The sequence below is a fragment of the Diabrotica undecimpunctata genome, chromosome 6 (assembly GCF_040954645.1).
Source record: "Diabrotica undecimpunctata isolate CICGRU chromosome 6, icDiaUnde3, whole genome shotgun sequence".
Classification (NCBI taxonomy): Eukaryota; Metazoa; Arthropoda; class Insecta; order Coleoptera; family Chrysomelidae; genus Diabrotica; species Diabrotica undecimpunctata.
The window spans coordinates 157247785-157267764 of NC_092808.1; the positions used below are offsets into that span (position 1 = coordinate 157247785).

Here is a 19980-nt window from a genome sequence, read left to right on the forward strand (position 1 = left end):
ACTAGCAACAGAAATGGACTTCTGGAGAAGAGCAGCAGGCAAATCAAGAAGAGATCGGATACCAAATGAGAGAATACGAGAAATGATGGGAGTCAAGCATACAAAAGTTGATGACATAAAAACAAAACAGTTAATATGGTACGGCCATGTACAGAGAATGCCAGATGACAGGATTTCGAAACAGATTTTGACGTGGAAGGACAAGGAAGAAGAAAAAGAGGAAGGCCGAGAAGAAGCTGGAGAGAGGGAATTAAAAAAGAACTAGAGAAAAGAGAAATCCCTCCAGGCCTATGGTTAAATAGAGAAGAATGGCGGTTAGGAGTCGGAAGGCGTCGGAGAACGCTGTAAACCGATAGTAGTAGTAGTAGGAAATAGGATTTTGTTGAGGCAAAATAGTGGATGTTATATTTTGTACTCATGTTAACGAATTATTTATTTAGATTTTTGAGGGTTTGGAAGAAAAAGCTTAAGCTGTGTTAGGTTTATTCCGAAGATCGTTTATTATTGTCCAAGTTTCTCTTGTAACATTTTTAGTGCTTCCCAGACGATTCTAAAACATTTTTTAGCTGTTTTGATAAGTTTTACATAGGTTTCTCTGTACTTGGAGATATATTCAGTGACAAAGACGTTGGTAGTAAATTTCTTAATGTACAGTAGTTAACGCATATTCTTGGCTGATAAGCGGATACCTTTGGTAATCCAGAGTTTGTGATGTTTTGAATTGTAATAAAATTAAATGCCTTATTGAAAATACAGACAAGCCTATCTAATTATAATTAATCTTTAGCAAATATGATTTTTATGTTTCAACGCAAATAAAACAAAATGCTGCAAGTAATTGTTGGTAAAATTTATTTATAAAGCTTGCTTATTAATTTTTTTATTTATTTCCACATGGTTTTAAGCTGTTGTTAACATTAACAGAATATGTGCCTTGATTCTTGTGACCTTCATCTGATCCAGGTGCTAAACTTACACCGGAAGACACCAAGTTGTTGTTAATGTACACATTAACAATTGGTTTAACCAGACACTTCTTTTTATAAACAGGTGCTGCAGAAGTCGTGACATCTTTCTTGTCATCATCTTTACCAACTTTACCGACGACGTCATCTTTTGGGACAAGGCCACCGGGAACTGCCTTTTCTTGATTCTCACAAATGAAAGGTCTGACCTTTTCACATTTCTCTAACCTCCAGATACCGTTTAATAGAATCGTTAAGCAGGTTCTGTCGTCAACGAATAAGGTTTCATTGGGTTCTAATTGTTGATATATAATTGGACGATTGATTCTTAACCATCTCCAATCTGAGAGTGGTCTTCTTCCGGAGATCCAGAATGGGCCATCTTCACCTAAAACAACAAAAAGTTTAGCATTTCCAACAGAGCCAAGGAGCATATATATTCAAAACAATTAAAATTAATATAGAAAATAAAATTAAATGTAAGGAACCACATTACAAAAATGTTTATTTACGATGCACATATAGAAGGAACAAAAAACTGGATAATTGTTTAATAGAAAAGAGAAAAACTTGATATGTGATAAAAAAATATATTAAATACTTTGGTGAAATAGAAAAAACTGTAGTAAATGCTGCGACTGTGTTAAATTCACAATCCCATAAGGTTGTTAGGAATATATGTGGGTAATTATGAGCATGAAAACCCAGAATAAAATATTTAGAACTACAATCACGAATTATGAGCAGAGACTCAATAATAATAGGACTGGTAAATTTGGTTCAGCTTTTTGACACCAATGGACCAAAAAATGGATTAATAGGATATTTACCTATTGGTTTTTCAATTTTAATAGCAAAAAACAAAAAAAATATACATTAAATTACTAGAGTTATTTAAGAACTTATGTAATGTATAAGACTGTAATTATATTAAACTAAACAGGACTTTAAAAGTCAATAAAAACGTAACTACGTATTTCTGAATATTTGGTCGTTGATGCCCTCTAATGCCGCAAATTGGTCTAATTGCTCCTGGAATGATCCTTTCCCATATTGACATGTTTTTTTTTAACTTAGCTGCATGACGAACAAATAGTCAGAAATGCGTAGGTACCTATTTTGTTTTATGTTTTGCAAGACATATTTATATTATCAATCAAACTTACCAACATCTTCAAGTACCTTTTTGGTACTTTCAGTTTCTTGGTCATTTTCAATGGCTAGCAACTGAAGACCGTGGTACTCGCAAAAAACTTGAGCTTGCTTTTGTGTACCCTGAAAACAAATACAAATATATTTGTATGGAAAATAAACATTTTAAAGTTTGTTAAAGGTTAGTAAAGAGTCTTGGAGGCAAAAACGAGTACTTTTATCACGAGTTCAATACCGCCTTCACGAATATACACTTTTACGTTATAAATCGGTTAAGAGATCTAGGGATAGAACTAAGCTTTGTCAATAAATTGTGTTCCCATCTCGTGTCGTTTAATCACTTGGAAAATGGCGTACAATGAGTGCGCGTTACGTGGCAGCTGAAAGAATGTGATTTTCGTGCCTTAAAATCACATCTCTCAAAAAAAATAAACTTGTAACGATTGAAAAATTCTTTTACTTTGTTAAAAACATCATCATGATATAACGGGGGTCCTACGGCGATTGCCGCTTCCCGCATTTCAGCCTCTATCTTTTCCTATCTCTCCAATCTCCCTCTTCTTAGCCTCTAGATTGCATTGTTTTTGTAATTTCTCTTCTTCAGGAATTTGGTGGTCTTCCCCTTTTCCTTCATTCTGGCGGAACATACATTAAGGCTTTCTTTGGCCACCGCTCCTCCTCCATTGTCATCACGTGACCATACCAGTGTAATTGCCTTCCTTGTATTCTATCTGAAAGAGTATCTCTAATTCCTGTACGGTTTCGTATTTCCTCATTCCTGATTCTTTCCATTCTCGATACTCGACATGACCTTCTAAGATAATCCATTTCCACAACGTCTACTTTATCTCGTTCATTCTTTGTCATCGTCCAACATTCGGCACCATATGTGGTAATTGGTCCTACAATTGCTCTGTATACGCGAAGTTTGGTATGCATCTTTATTTTATTAGACCACAGTAATGAATTCAGTATTCGTATGCATTTTTTCCCTTGGGTTATTCGGTTTTGTACATCTATCTTAACTCTGCCATCTGCTGATATGATGCTTCCTAGATATTTATACTGGTTGCAGCCTTTTATGACTGCGTTTTCAAGCCTCAGATCTGTGGTATTTCCTCCAATTTTTAAATATTCTGTTTTGCTTATGTTTACAGTAAGAGCCCATTTGGCATATTCCTTAAATAATTTTCGATTCATATAATTTATATCTTCCTCATCGGTTGCAACCACCACCTGATCATCTGCAAACAACAATGTATACAGAGTTTCTTGTCCCACTTCGATGCCCATAAATCTACATTTATTTCTCCAATTCCTCAATGCTTCTTGGACGTATATTTTAAAGAGTGTCGGTGACAAACAGCATCCTTGCTTTAGGCCTTTAGTGACTTTAAATTTATTTGAGGTTCTGGTTCCAATTTTTACACAACTAACTGTGTTTTCGTACAATTTGGATATCGCTCGGATATACGTCGAATCCAATCCGGACCTTTCGAGGACCTCAAACATTTTCTTTAACGGGACACTATCATATGCTTTCTCAATGGGTCTCTCTACTTTTTTCGACACGCTTTTCAATTATTTGTCGTAGGATAAATATATTATCAAGGCACGATCTCCCGGTACGGAAGCCGCTTTGTTCTTCAATATCTTGTATCTGTCTTTCAACCCTCTTCTTTAATATTCTGCCGTACAACCGGCCCACAGAGCTCGTCACACTAATACCTCTATAATTGGAACAGTCTCTTTTATTCCCTCTCTTATATATGGAGCTTATATAAGATTTATTCCAATCTTTACGAATTTCCTGGTCTCCACACATACATTTATTGAAAAGGTCTACTATTAATTCTAAAAGTGCAGTCGGCCCATATTTAACCAGCTCTATGGGAATGTCTCCAGGCTTTTCCGTTTTTAACCTCTTTTAAAAGATTGAATTAATGAATTAATGTTAAATGAATTAATGTTAAAAACATTAATTCAATTAAGAAAGCCGTAACTTTTAGCCACATTAGATTTAAGCTACACATTAGAAAGCTCTGAAGAAAATATTTTTATGTTTATCTTCAAATTACTTTAAGCAAAACGCTTGTTCTTGGAATCTCATTTATGGCAACAAACACTTGGTAATGGTTGACTTGAAAACTTCCTTTCTCGATTGGCCAAATTGATCACACGATTCAAACTGCAGCATAAAATAGTTGTTCGCTATTTTGCATGTATTCGGTAAGTGGAGCGGATAAGATTTTTAACAAAGGTGGCTCATTCCATTTCGATACGTAGAGTGTGAATCAATATGTTGTGCTATTTGTGAAAAAGTCCATCAAGTAAGATTTCTCCATAGTTTTTATTTTATCAATTCTTATTATAACTGAGACACTAACAGTCTCCTTGTTTTACTTATTTACAGAACGAAAAAATCTTCAAAAAACATCTTCATATTTGACTGTTTGGCTTTTATTTGTTAAAATTCCTTTTGTTGGACTTCACGTCAGGTATACTGGAGATATAGATATCCTTGATATTCAGATGGATAACCAGTTGCTTTAAAAGCATTTTTGAGTCCTTTTCCCAGCCGATATACAAATAGATTATCTCTTTCTGCGAAAATGTTCAGATAAGTAACACCATTTCCTACATAATTGTTTCATTACTTTTCCAAGCATCTAGCCTTCATAAAGAAAGGAATTTAAAGTTTAATACCTCCTAATTATTTAAGCATTTATCATATTTGCTATTTCAACATAATTATAGATACTAAATTTAAATTAAAATTTAAAATGGTCATTTTTAATATAATGGTAACATGTTAAATAATTATAAATTTTTTATTAAAATCTTTTATTAAAAAATAATATGTAAAGATATTGCTTGATTACCTGGCAAGCAGAGAATAATTTAAAAATTTAATTATGTATAACACTTTCGTAAATGTAGGTAAGAGGTGAATATTTTAATAAATCTTCTTTCTTCTTAGAGTGCCTGTCCATTCCGAACGTTGCCGATCATTCTGGCTAGGATGGCTTTGTTGTTTGCTATACGGAATAGCTGTGTTGAGGTCTTTCTATGAGGTCGTTCTCAGGTTAGCAGGCCAGGATATTATTCTTCGTCCTGGGGCACTTTTTCCTTTAATTTTATCTTGCAAAATGCATTGGATGCTTCTGCCGTGATTTCTCATTATATGTCTCAAGTTCTGCAGCTTACGGCCCTTCACGATGTTGACCAAATCCGCAGTTGTGTTCATCCTCCATAGTACTTCTTCAGGGGTGACTTTGTCTGTTTATGGTATCTTCAGGATCCTTTCTGGTTCAGGTTTCTACTCCGTACAGAAGCACTGAGTACACACAATATTAAAGAAGCCTTATTGGTCACTCAATGCAGCCACTGTTTTGTCTAAGGTAAAGCTTTCGGTAACAACCATGACTGGAAAACTGGAATACCGGAGGTACGTATCGGCTTCCTTAGCAAGTTCTTCTAGGTCTCCATCAAGAATAGATATAACGCTTCGAACTAAATGTGGTAGGCGGTCCAACCAAAATTTTTTGAGAACTTGCTTACTAATGCTATCCATGGCCAAAGCTTGCATTCGATGGAGTAGTTGAGTGGGTTTTAGGTCACCCAGAGTGAGTTCCATCAACTTGTGGATCTTTTCATCTGAGCTGGTGTCATAGCTGTCGAGAAGTCGAGTTTTTAGTTGTATATAGGCATTGCCAGCATTGGGATTCTTTACTATGTCTGCTACTTCTATAAGTACTTCACTGTTTAAACTAGCAACAGTATGGTCGAATTTAGAGTTGTCAGTTGTGATTTTGGCTTGTCGAAACTGCGCTTTCAGCCGGAGAAACCATAGTTCTGGTTTAGTGCGACAAATCTCTGGCGCTTTAATGCCTAGCCGTGCAGTGATTATGAATGAGTGATTATCGCCTTCGCACGGTGTAATATTCATATTGTTTGGCATCGTTTGGTCGGTTTTTGTCATAGTTGTGTATAAAATGTTGCACTTACCGTTTTTTTTTCTCTCGGGGTCACCAATGTGGCCTGTTTGCGGGAAACAACGTAGTCTGGGCACACTTTAAATTGTTTTATTGATTTATTAATAATAAACTACATACTTAAAACAAGCAAGAAAACTGTAAGAGTTCTTTTCATTTTCACCTCGTCGTCTGATCGTGTTCTCATAGCCATCAGTTGCTCTGATCTCCTTTTTATTTTTTCCGTCGACGTTTCCACACTTCGGTAGCACAGTCATCCCATGTGTGGCTGGAGGTTACCTGTCAATCTGCCACATTTCTATACTTTCTTTTTATCTTCTTTGGTTATGGCGAGATTGCGTTTATCATCTGTTATTTTTGGGCTGTTGCGTTTTCACAACTTTCCAGCTATTTCCTCTACCTTTCGATGGACATTGAAGTTATTATATTGACTCTAATACTCCTCTATTTCTTGACATTACTCTGTTTTCTATCAACGCAAATTAGTTTGTTTATTTTATATTTGTGTTAAAATTTAATCACTGATTTATTGAAACCTGTTATATATGAGTTTTTAGTTTGAGTTCAGAGTTTAGTTTGAGTTCCTTTGACTCTCGAAGAAAAGACAACCCTTTTTCTCAAACTATTTATGATTTTTCTTTGTACTATATTTAAAATTATATAATTCATAATATTAGAAAACATAGTATACCCCTATTTTATATTTTTACTCACCAACATTTCCAGTTCAATGTGATACTTTTTACCCGCATTGTAGGTGTAAGTCAAAAATCCTGGTGGAGTGTCTTCCATAGCTGCCTGCCATTCCTCATCGGTAACTGGAACAATTAAATTCAAACATAGTATTCGTGTAAATCAAAAGTAAATCAAACTGTGACCCAAAATTTACCACATCTTACAATGAAAAGATAAAAATAAAAAGCAATATATTGCGGTGCATACTTTGTAGATAAAAATTCTAGCCTTATCATCAGGATATAAATTGTTGTTATTATTTTTGTAGACCACGAGGAAAAGTTCACCGAAGTAATAAATATTTGTCTTTTTTTCCAAAACAGACTTTGTAAGATAAATTGTAGGATTCTTAGCCAAATTTCTGGCTTAACAAGATAGTTAATAGATCAATGGACTCCTCTATAAAACATATTAATTTGTTTCTGGATAACAAAGGCATAGTTTTATGAATGAAAAAGGTAAAAATATTAAATTAAAGTCAATAAAATGCTTTACTACTTACCAGGTTCCAGTTCACCGTCGTCTTCTTCGTCTGTTGCTACATTAGTAGTTTGAGTAGCTTCTCCGCCATCCTCTTCGACAATTGCAGCATAAACAGCGTTAACAAATTCGTCTGCGTCTGGGTCCTCTTCCTCGTTAAACGCGTCTCTTTTAACACGTCGAACGTTTTCGCCAGTAACTTTCTCGCAGATAAAGGGATGTTGGTCGTTGCAGTTGAGATCGTTCCAGAACAGTCCGTTCTCGTTTGTGTGTTGAAGGTTAATGCACTTTTCGTTTATGTTGTCTGGCTGGCCTTTGTCCCATTTGGTGTATCCGACTGGTTGGCCGTTTGTGAACCAGGTCCAGGTATCGTCTAATAGTCTAGTTCCAGCAGTCCACCATCTGGATCCAAGATCTGTGCAATAATTTGACTTTAGTTGATGATTTAAAAAGATTGTTTCATTATCAAAAAATCTATCTAATCTGGTAGATTAGTTATTAATTTCTGTTCTGAGTTACGAAAAAAGAATTAAAGAAATTAAGGACTACTGTGTTGAAACGAAGAGGATACATAATATTATCAAAACAACAATACAAAATCAGATCAAAAAGTTTTTACAAACTCTCTAAAATAACAATAAACCTGATAAAGGGGGAACATAAAATATGTATTAAGGAGAAAAAAATTCTATATATGAAAAGTATGAGCAACCAATCCCCAGAAGACACACAGAAGTACAAAGAGAAAAACAGAGAAGTAAAACGAAGAAGGGCAAAAGAAAAGAATGAAGAATGGGAAGAAACATGTGCACAAATTGAACAATACATAGGAGGAACAAGGAATTTGAAATCCTGGAAAATACTGAAATCTTTAAGGAAGAATAACAACGAAAAGGTCCAAATACAATACATATCAGAAAAAAAAGGGAAGAATACTATAAAGAACTACTCACAAAAAACCGCCCAGATTTCATAGAGACAGACACAGAACAGGAACAACAACAAAATCAAAATGAAGAACAGATTGAGATAACATTAATCGAAGTAAAGAATGCCATAAAGACTTTAAAGAAAAAAAATTAGGGAGACCAGGAGAAATCGTTAATGAACTAATTAAGTATGGAACGGACAAACTACACAGAATTATACACGAAATGTTCAGTAACGCTATAAACCTGAACAAAATACCAGAAGAATGTTCCAAAGCATATATAACCTTGTCCCAAAAAAAAAGGGAGATAAGAACAAATGCGGGAACTGCAGAGACATCAGTGTGATAGCATGTATGAGCAGGTTATATAGAAAAATACTAAAAGCAAAACTGGAAAAATCTATCTCAAATAAGCATATTTACAGCAACAACAAGGTAAGAGTTAAAACCGGCAATAAATACTCCAACGAATTTAAGACCACAAAAGGCTTATTGCAGGGATGCTCTACATCTCCGACAATGTGCAAGATATTTTTCGAATAAATATTAAAACCATGGAAAAGGAAATGTGAAGGGATGGGAATGCCAATCCAGGACAACTTCTTGTACACATTAAGCTTTGCAGATGACCAAGTGGTAACGGCTCAAGATGAAGAAGATCTATGCTATATGCTCCGAAAATTAGAAAAGAAATACACAAAAAATGGACTGGAAATAAATCTAGAAAAGACAGAATATTTAACAACAGAGCAAGAACCAGTGAGAAACTTGGAAATGGACGATAATAGAGAAATTAACGGCATTGACAAATTCAAATATTTAGGGTTTATACTCTCAAAAAATGGAACCACCGAGCAAGAGATAACCAGTAGATTAGCACAGACAAGAACATGTATTAAACAAATGAACGGAGTAGGTACTGTGGGATAGACAGATTACCAGAAATACAAAGAAGAGAATTTATAACACCTTGGTACACAGTATAATGACCTATGGTCATTAACCTAATAAATAAACGAAATAGGTCCAAAATCACAGCAACTGAAACGGAGTTCATGAGAAGAAGCTGCAGAATGACAAAAATGGGTCGCATCAGAAATGAGGAGATAAAACAAGGAATGGCAGTAGAATAATACACACTCAGCTACATCGAAGAAAAACGTTTAATTTTGTATGGACATGTGGGAAGAACAGATCATACAAGGTAGATAGCAAAGATTTCGGATTGGAGCCCAATAGGAAGGAAGAAAAGAGGAAGATCGTGGAGGGATGAAATGGACGAGGTCATGGAAAGACGAGACCTTAGAGATGAAGAATGGCAGAACAGAAAGGACTGGAGACGTTGGCTGAAAGAAGGAAGGCGGCGACAGCTGTAAAAATCCTTGTATAGTTAGACAAAATATCAAATACAAGAGAAGTTATAAGAGAATAAAACAGTTCTATTTAAAATACAAGCAGTTTTAAATACAAAGCTGGCACTCAACACACTATTTATAACTATTTGTTAATTTTATGCAAACACTGGATAGAACAAAAAGATTAGAACTGAAAAAGAAGTTTACTAAAGACCTAAACAGCAAAAAGCTTATATAAATTAAGTAAGGAACTTTTAAATATGACCGTTACAGGATGTATAATTATCAAAAACATATAAATGTGAAAATGAACTGACCGTTTAGAGATTCGATCGCTAACTCAAATTTATTCACGACTAAACTACAACAGCTCATTACACTCTCATCAACGATATGCTTCACTGATTGCTGAAATGCAATTAAATTTAGTTCAAACCTATTATTGCTTTAAAAATTTATACAGTAGTAGTGATGTTGTTTATAGTAGATAGACTGTATCAAAATACAGTCGATCTGTTAAGAATTCAAACGTTTTATAATTATTTTTCGAAACATAGTATTTATTTAGTTTATTTTTTTCTAAAGAAATTTATTTATGTTTTTTTTAGAAAGTCTGTCTGTAACAAACCAGTAGTACTGCAGTAAAGTGCACTACATATATTCCATTAATTCCTAAGACTTGTAAGAAATATTTCCAACAGATAGAACAGGACGAGAGATATTTAGATCCATTATGTCTTTAAAAATAGTATATGTGTTGCTCTTGCAAAGAGCCCATTCATTAATTTGCTTTCCTAATTTGTATTTTTTCTTAGGTACATTTTACGAAGTTTGTAGGTTCTTAATTAGGTAGTATTTTTGATGTTTAAGTTCGGAAGAATTTTATTTGATTTTTTTTTATTTAAAAGTACAAACGATACTTTTTCTTCTCTCTTTTCTTATTGTTATAAGCTTTATCCATAAAATTTGTACAATTTTCAGTGACAATAAAACATATTACTTTTTACTTACTTATTTATTTGTATTGCTATTAAGGCTAACAAATAACCAAAAAATTAGTTTTAGAGCATTATAACAAATATACTCTAGAGATGGGATTGCAATAAATCTTAATTCCTATGGTCAACAAAACAATGTCGTTATCTGTATAATAATTAACGGTTTTGGCAAAAAAACTTATAAAACAACTCACTGTTATCCCTGATATATTTCTCTATAGCCTGGTTTTCTTCAGCAGAGTTGATAGTTACAAGACTCATATGGAGCATTCTGCAATAAAAGGCTGCTTCAGTGAATCTACCCTGTAAAATATTAATTTTATTAGTGATAAAATTAAGTCATATGGTTCATATAAAAACATACTCTTAAAAAGGTCAATACATAGTAAATTTTCATATCCTGGAAAAATGAGAACTAGCTGCATAATTTTTACTTTATAGAAGAAGGGAATAAGAACTAAGTTAGGGGTACTGTTATTCAATAGTTGCGTAGGCATAAAGAGCCTGTTCTAAAGATTTGAGTATCGTAACAGAAATAGTAACAGTATGGCAATGAAGATATTAGTGTATTAATTCCAGATGAATTTAGAAGCTAAGGTGACACTTAGGTATGTTTATCTGTTATATTCAGGAATTTACAGTTCTCAGAGTTTTACAGGACTATCTTTTCGAAAACTGTGTCACTAAATTAATTACTATTTTAATATGAAGAAGCCACAATGGAATGTTAAAATTTGGTTATTGACGTTTTAATCTCTACTTCGGAAATCGTTCTCAAAATACAAATATTAATGATGTTTGTATTTTATACCACAAGAAAATAGTTTCAGAACAATATTTGTCTCTAAAAAGTACTACCTGACTTCTTATGTAAAATATCATGACCATCATCATCATCATCGTTTGGCTCTACAACTCTATGTGAGTCTTAGCCGCGTTTACTATTTTCCTCCATTGTTGTTGGTCCTGAGCAGCTATTTCCCATTGCTGTATTCCCATTTTGCGTAGATCACTGGCTACTGCGCCCTTTTATCTCTTTCTTGGGCTACCAACTGACCTTTTGACATCCGGCCTTTCCTAGAATGTGGCGTTCAGTAGTCTTTCGTCACTCGTTCTTAGTACATAGCCCGCTTATCTTATTCGGTTTGCTTTAATGTAGCGTATTATGTTTTCATCTCCATATACTGTCTGGAGTTCATCATTGTGTCTTCTTCTCCATTCTTCTGTTGTCTCTTCTCTACAAGGCCCATAGATAGTCCTCAGTATCTTTCTTTCCAGTACCAGTAATTTTGTCGTTTCCTGCTGGTTCAGAGACCATGTCTCGCTTCCATACGTTATTGTGGGACGAATTATTGTCTTGTACACTCTTATTTTTGCTGGTATTGAGAGTATTTTTGATTTAAGTACTGTCATTAATAAGTAATATGCCCTGTTTCCTGCAATGATCCTGGCAGCCACGTCTTTTTCAGATGTTATGACCGCTTCCAGGTACTTGATTTCTTTGACGACTTCAAAGTTGTATTCATTGATTGTTACGTTTTGTCTAACCCTTGGTCATGGGTTCTTCGTAAGCACCATTTACTTGGTCTTGTCCTTGTTGACCTTCAGACCAAGTTTCTTGGCTCTGTTTTCGAATATGGTGAAAACTTCTTTTGCATCTCTGGTGGATTGTGCAATTGTGTGCACGTCATCCGCAAACGCCAATAGTATTTTTGATCCTTTGGCGGCAAATATGTTTGTCAGTTGTGGTTAAGCTTTCCGTACCGCATGTTTAAGTGCAAAATTAAATATCAGGGGAGCCAGAGGATCTTCTTGTCTAAGCCCGGTGTCAATGAGGAATTCCTCCGACGTGGTGCTGCCAATTCTGATCCGTGCGGAAGCATTCTCTGTGCTCACCTGTGTTAATCGTACCAGCTTTCCAGCTTCTCATTTCTACTATGGTCTCCCACAATGCTTCTCTGCTAACAGAATCGTAAGCTTGTTTAAAGTCCACAAAGATTTCATGACCATACTTATCAAAATACAATTTACAAAAAAATATGTTTTTAATTATTATAAAATAATTATTTAAAACTTGGCGAATATTTTATAATTTAATTTTAATTTAATTTTTATAATTTCGACTTAATTATAAGTCGAAAATAATGTACGGACAGGTAGGCAAATTTATTTCACTACGTGAATTGGCAAGTCAGTTAGTTTACACCCTTTACTTAATTATTAATTATTATATAAAAAATATACCTACTTTATAATCTCTTGAGAAATAATAGTTCTTGCCGTTGAAATTCAACATGTTAATGTTTGGACTGTAGGATGGTTTGCCTAAAAAAATAGGTAACATTTATAACTGTAGTAGTTTTACATCAAGTTCAATTAAAATCATTGAGAAAAATTTGTATACAGAACTACAAAACCAAATTACGTTTTTCTCAATTTTTTTAAATGAATCACCCTATATTTTATTTCTTAGAAATAGTGTATTTACGATACTCATTCATTTTTATATACCATTCACTATACATAAACTTATTAATTTCCGAGATATTTTTGGTTTTCTTCAAATTTCGGAAATACATTCAATTTTTGTAAGTAGAAATAAGTATTTGGGGAGGGTGATGCCGAACATTGGAGGACCCAAATCCGAAAGGAGGAGGTATAAGTGTGCAAGATGCACTATTAGCGCTGTAAAATTATATTTTATCGAACTTCGATAAGGGTAATAAAGTTATATGTTTGTTTTTTGACTTAGCACGAGCTTTTGAAACTGCAAATCATACAATACTGCTGGAAAAACTTTATCATAGTGGTGTTAGAGCAATTGCGTTAAAGTGGATCCACATCTTTTTATCGAAAAGGTTCCAAAAATTAAGGTCAATGTTAATGGGAATATAATATTTTCTTCAGAAGAAAGAGTCCTCTTCGGAGTTCCACAGGGAAGTATGGCAAGTCATTGGCCCTCTTTTATTTTTGATTTTCGTCAATGATTTAAATCCACTGATAAACGAAAGCTCAACATGTTTGGTTCGAAATCCATTAGATAATTTTTCTGATGCAATAAGCGTTCGAGTAGAAAACGTGGAACAGCAATCAGGCTGTTATGTCACTCAATTTGCTAACGATACCACAGTTGCACTAAATTCCAATAATTTTTTTCATGTAGGACAAAAAGCAAACTGTCTTTTAAAAAGTATGACTCATTACTGTTTAAATAATGCCCTAATCTTAAATGGATCAAAGACCAATATGGTAACCTTTTCACCTTTTACTATGCAGATGAGTCCATTAGTAAAACTTGACAATGGGTCAGTGGTAAATAGCCACTCCACTAAGTTGTTAGATGTTTACCTGGACCTGGATTCTAATTTTTCTTGGAGCTCTCACGTTGATTATGTAGTGGAAAGATTGTCTGTGCACTGTTATGTTCTATAGCAACTTAGGAATTTTGTCTCCCTAGATATCTTAAAACTTTACCATTTACTAATGTACAGTCAGTTTTGCAATATTGCTTAGTTTGTTGGGAAAATTGCTCGCGAATTAATGAGGTGCTTGTTCTTCAAAAAAAAAATTAAAAATTATTCGTACCAAGACGTTTAGAAGGCGCTTGGATTCCTGTAGACCAGTTTTTAAACAATTAAATATTTTAATTGTAATGTCGCTGTATATTTTTAGTTGTGTTGTGTATGTAAAGTCACATAGATGCAATTTTATTTGCAGAAATGATGTTTCCTTAATGAGTGGCTACAATTTTCGTTACAGAAACGATTTGGTGACCCTTGTTCGTCACTTGACCGTTGTGGGCAAAGGCCTTATCCAACATGCGTTCGTTTGTATAATAAATTACTTAATTATGTTAAAGAGTCAAATATTTATGTATTTGAGAGAACAGTTAAGGACTTACTTCTGGTAAACACTTTCTATTCGTTAGAGGAATACTTGCAGGCATCTTTTTAATAATTTGTATGTTTTTGTGTATATTTTATATGCTTTTCGTTAACTGTTTTTATGTAATTATAGTTTTTACTGATCATAGATTGTATTTGAAGCATTTCAATACTTGTAAAAGTCAGATGAAATAAAGAATATTGATTGATTGATTGATTGATTGATTGATTGATTGATTAATTGATTGGTTAAGTGGTTATTTAGAGATGACATCATTGTCTCGACCATAACCATTACTGCGTAGATTGTTTATTTCTTGGTTTTCCATCTGCTATCCTAAAAGATTTCATCTAGGTTCACATTAATATGCTCCTGGTTGCGTCGATCGTTATAATACTATTGTCCCATTTGACAATCGAATAGAGGCAATAAAACTATTTTAAAATGTATCCATATTAACTTACCAACAGCTGCTGGAGGAAGTACCGCTGGGGCTACTACTGGAACAGCTTGGTGATTTTCCCTTTGGCAAATAAAGTTAAGCTTGGTGTTGCAGTCTCTGTCATTCCAATAAATATTGTTATTTTTTTCCCACAACTGAACGCATTTTTCACCATTATAACTAGGTTCTCCGTTTTCCCATTTTGTATGTTCCACAGTTTTTCCTGTACTCATCCATACAAAGTTTCTGTTGTCCAGGAAGTTGGCAGCAGAAGTCCAGTATTCGGTACCAGTGGACTCTAAAAATAGGAAAAAATAAGGATAAATGTTAGAATATAAGGGATTTATTGCATTAATTAGTAAACTCGAAAGTATTTTCTTCCTTTCTATCATATTATTAAGAATTAAAAATAATTGTTATACCATAATTCTTTTACCACAATTTTTAGGGATACTACTAGCCAAAAGACGAATATTAGAGTAATGAGATATTTGATTAAAAATTATAGAAATTACATTCCTACTTACTATTATCCAGAATAATTTTTTGGATCGCATCATTTTCCTCTTCCGAGTCAATGGTCAATAGTTTCATGTAAAGGACATCACAGAATTGGAGAGCCTCTTGGAAGTTTGCCTAAAAAATAAAAGTTTTACGAAAGTTTTAAAACACATAACAAAAGATATATTTACCTTGTAGTTAACTCCAAGAAAGTAGCTCTTGTTGCCATGTTTCACTAATGGGACATTGGGTACATTGGCCCAACCTTTTAACCACCCCTTTTGAACTACAAAAAAAAATAGAATTTATTAAAACAAAAGGATAAATATATAAAAGGATAAAATAATCTGAGAATTTGTAAGATATTCAAATAACTACTTATGCATGGTGCGTTTTATATTCTTGTCAATAAACATTAGAAGAGCTTAGTAACCAGCGAAAAAGAATAGCCAGCCGTCGACTGTAAATTAAATCACAAGGCATAACAAGCACAAAAAGTTAATACAAAGACCAAAATGTGTACAGTTGAGTTCATAGTTCTTTACATTGCAGTGCGTCATTAATACCTGACGGGATAAAACACATACTTTTTATCGAACATCATTGTCTTCCACGCACAAAGACAACCAGCAACTGCCTGTTATTAGGTAAAGTAATTGCGTCGTTTTATATGTCGAACAAGACATTAAACGTCGAATGTCATACGTCATACGTTTGTACATTTGTTGGAGGTCAATGTCTAGCGGCAAGCACAGCATGGCTATGTTTATCAGTGGACGTTGCCTTCTTCTTAAGGTGCCTTCTCCATTACTGAAAGTTGGCTATACATACAATAAATTGCTCTCTATCTTGAGCTGTTTTTAGTATTGAATGTGTGTCCATGCCTGTCCAGTCTCTTACATTCTTCAACCAGGAGCATTTTCTTCTTCCTGGACCTCTTCTTCCTTCCACTTTTCCTTCCATTATAAGTCGTAGGAAGTTGTATTTTTCTCCTCTGTAAATATGTCCTAGATAACTCGTTTTTCAGTTTTTTACAATATTTAGGAGTTCTCTCTCAGTACCATTTCTTCTTAGCACCTCGTTGTTGCTACGTGCAGTGAAAATACTGCACTTGGCTCTTACAGTTACAGGGCACTACGATAAGAATGTGTCCAGGATCTCTCTGATAATTCCAAGACACAGCGATAAGGATATTGTCGGGATCTCTCTGAAAATTCCAGACCACGTTGGTCAGGAACTTTTCGACAATTCCAGGACACTGGTTGTTGGGGTCCCGCTGACAATTCTAGACCACGTTGGTGGAGATCTCTCCTTAAATATGTGGTCCGGTTCTCTCGTATTATGACGTGGTCGGGATCTCTCCTTATACGAGTCGGGATCTCTCGTACTATGATGTGGTCGGGATCTCTCCTTATATATGTGGTCGAAATCTCTCGTACTATGATGTGGTCGGGATCTCTTCTTATTTACGTGGTTAGGATCTATCTTACTGTGATAAGGATGTATCCAGGATCTCTCCTTACTTATGTACTAAGTTATTAAGCTACTTTAAATGTAGCTGTAAGTCTGCACCAAAATGTTAAAACAAAACTAACATTTTACATTACATTTATGTGATAACATATGTGTCAAATTTTATAATATAATCCGTGATCGGAGCAGTAGTCACTTTCTGTCACTTGCTGTCCCATGAAGTAAATTTTTGACTTATGTTGTAAGCTTTAAATCATATATTCTTTATTTATGCTCTAAATGATTATGCACAGACAAAGAACCATGGATCAACTGTACCTTTTGCGTTGTATGATAAAAATGTATGAAAAAAAGAGTTGACAAATACCATCAGACAATGGTGGCAAAATTAGAACAAACTTGGATGATATGGCTGCTGTGTAGAAATAATACAGAGAGATGCTGTTCTCTAATAAAAGTCAAGCGACTAACAGAGGCGAGGAAAACTATGATATAGTAATGCAAAATTTGTTAAAATAAATCAACTAAAAATGAAAAAGACACTTGAGAGATGCTTTGGAGGCCTTTGACATGTGGATCTACCAAAGAATCCTCAAGATTTCATAGACATCGCATACCCCAAACCAAGAAGTACTGCATAGCAAGGAACAAGACATTTTCAAAGTTAGAAAAAGTTAGAAAAACAGCATATCTAGAGCACATAATGAAAAATAGTATATATCAATATGCTTAACTAATAAGAAAAGAAAAAATTAAGAAAAGAGACTAGAAAGGAAAAGACTATCGTGGCTAATAAACATCAAACAACGGAAGGCTAAATTTTGAATAGTTGAAAACAGACAATAGTTTGCAATTTGTAGTAGCCAACATCCATTCAGGAGAAAGCACTTTAAGAAGAAAAAGTACAGTACCACTTATCTTCCACATAAACCAAGTTCAGTATCATTAATGCGAAAATAAAATTTGTTGCTAATAAAAGATTTAGATTAAGATCTTCTTTGTGATAGTCAGGGGTTTTTAATATATTAAACATATTTTTAAGATTTTTTTAACTATCAATTTGGTTATAACATTAGTACATTATAGTACCACATTTTGAGAATATTATCTGAAATTTTGCTAGAAAAAAATTGAAAATTAAGAAAAATAAGAGCTAATTTTCCAAGATGGAAAAAATAGTTACTTTACGTTGATTACCGTATAACTGGATCATTTGTCAACAAAAGACTAAATAGATTTTGTTAGTTTATGAGTTTTTCTAGGTCTTAATGTTAAGATATTGCGTAATCGTTTTTTTGTGAATTTTAGTGATTTTCGAAAAATTTTGTTAAAGTTTGACTGATTTAAAGTTGTAAAATTAATTATAACAACAAAATTATCTATAAATAAAAGTGTTCAAAGTTTGAAAAAGATTTTGAGATACAGAGAACATCGACTCGAAAAAAACGCATTTAAAAAAAGACCATTTTTTGTAAACTCACACAGTAACTTATATTTCAGGCCTATATAGCGATGGGCTTCAGGCTAAAATATCTATGGCATCTTTTTGCTCCTGCTTTTGGCAAACTCAGTCTTTTTTTGTTGCACCTGCAGCCATTTTATCCGCTCTGTAATTCAATTTTTGTCTGCCTCGAGTGCCTAATTGACATTGTACTTTTTTAAATTTCTATGAAGTGCTCATTCACTTTACGTACTCACCACATCCTCCTATCTCACTTACTCATCACAATCACTCACCTCATTCTCTCACTTTACTCACTCATCTGACTCATTCAAATCAAACACTTCTAAATGCCTATAACTTTATCAATTTTGTTTCGATCACTATGAAATTTTAACTAAAATTTAAATCAAATAAAAAAAAAACGTAAAAAAATACCCTTAGTAAAAAGAATATACAAGAGAGATATGAATGTGGAGGATAAAAGACGGATATAAAAAACTAAGAAAGATAATGAAAGGTAAAGCGCGAGAAGAATGAGGAATACAGCCTTACATAGGATGAAGAACAGAGAAAGCTAAAGTCCTTAAAATTTAGGTTGTTACCAGACACGAGTTGTAACATATGCAGGTTTCATACCTTTTTAAAGACGATTTTAAAATTATATTTTGTTGCAGATGCAAAACCATTTCTGGTCTTATATAATGTTTGTCCCCGTTTTACTATTTTTTGTATTCGATTCTTGCATAATACTGACTAAAATTTTCACTGCTAAATTATTCTTATTCCATGTATAAATAGTGTGAGAGTTTTTCAATTCCAATTTTCAAGTTGCATAATAAATATTAACTTAGTACATATTTGGCTTTTTTCCCTCTCCTCCTTCTTTATCGTCCTTTATAGTATTGGATTTTCATTTTTTAACGATACCGTGACTATCGTTATTATAATGCCTATTATTACTACTAAAAGATGTTTTATGCAAAAATACCTTACCTGGTGTTCCCTGTACATACGCTGCTATGGCAAAAAGTAACAAAACCCCTCTACTTAACATTTTGACAAAAATTGGTGTTACTAAATTATTTTTTTCTATATTATATTAATTTATATTTCGAGGTTATCTTTTAGGTAACAGTTATCTCGTGTTGTTTAAAATACTAGTCCAAATTGACCCCTGTTATCCACATATTCATAAACTCATTACAAATTTTAACAAAAATTGATTTCAAATTGGATTTTTACGTAATTTTTTTATCGGTAGTTTTTATTATCTAATTATTTGTGCTTTTGGGGATTTGATAAGAAATAGCTAATACTAAAAACGGATATTAAAATGTGTATTTTGTGATGGAGCTCAAATATTAAAATATTTTTTTTCGTATGTTTTTCGTATTAATTATAACAAAATTATAAAATACAATCATATTGATAATACCCACAAGTTTTGTAATATATGGAAAAAATATTAAGTTGTTATTTATACCACTTCCTCTTAAGAATATTTTTTTAAATTGTAATATGAAACGAGCTGTTATAACTCATGGCATGACAACCTAGTCTTTCGTGATGTGTAACATAAAGTACAGCGACGATGCTTTGTTTGAGCTAGATCTCCTGAAAACAC

The 19980-nt window shown here is 33.5% G+C and overlaps 1 protein-coding gene across 1 annotated transcript; it reads right to left on the minus strand.

The window, feature by feature from the left end:
- Positions 1–829: 829 nt before the first annotated feature.
- Positions 830–19508, minus strand: LOC140444190 (uncharacterized). Its single transcript, XM_072535914.1, has 10 exons — positions 19350–19508; positions 15631–15725; positions 15466–15574; positions 14961–15236; positions 12860–12936; positions 10806–10914; positions 7350–7742; positions 6827–6930; positions 2132–2240; positions 830–1353 (listed from the first exon to the last, which is right to left on the minus strand). The coding sequence occupies exons 1-10, from the start codon at positions 19408–19410 to the stop codon at positions 881–883; spliced, it is 1806 nt and encodes a 601-aa protein (XP_072392015.1). The 5' UTR covers positions 19411–19508; the 3' UTR covers positions 830–880.
- Positions 19509–19980: the final 472 nt, after the last annotated feature.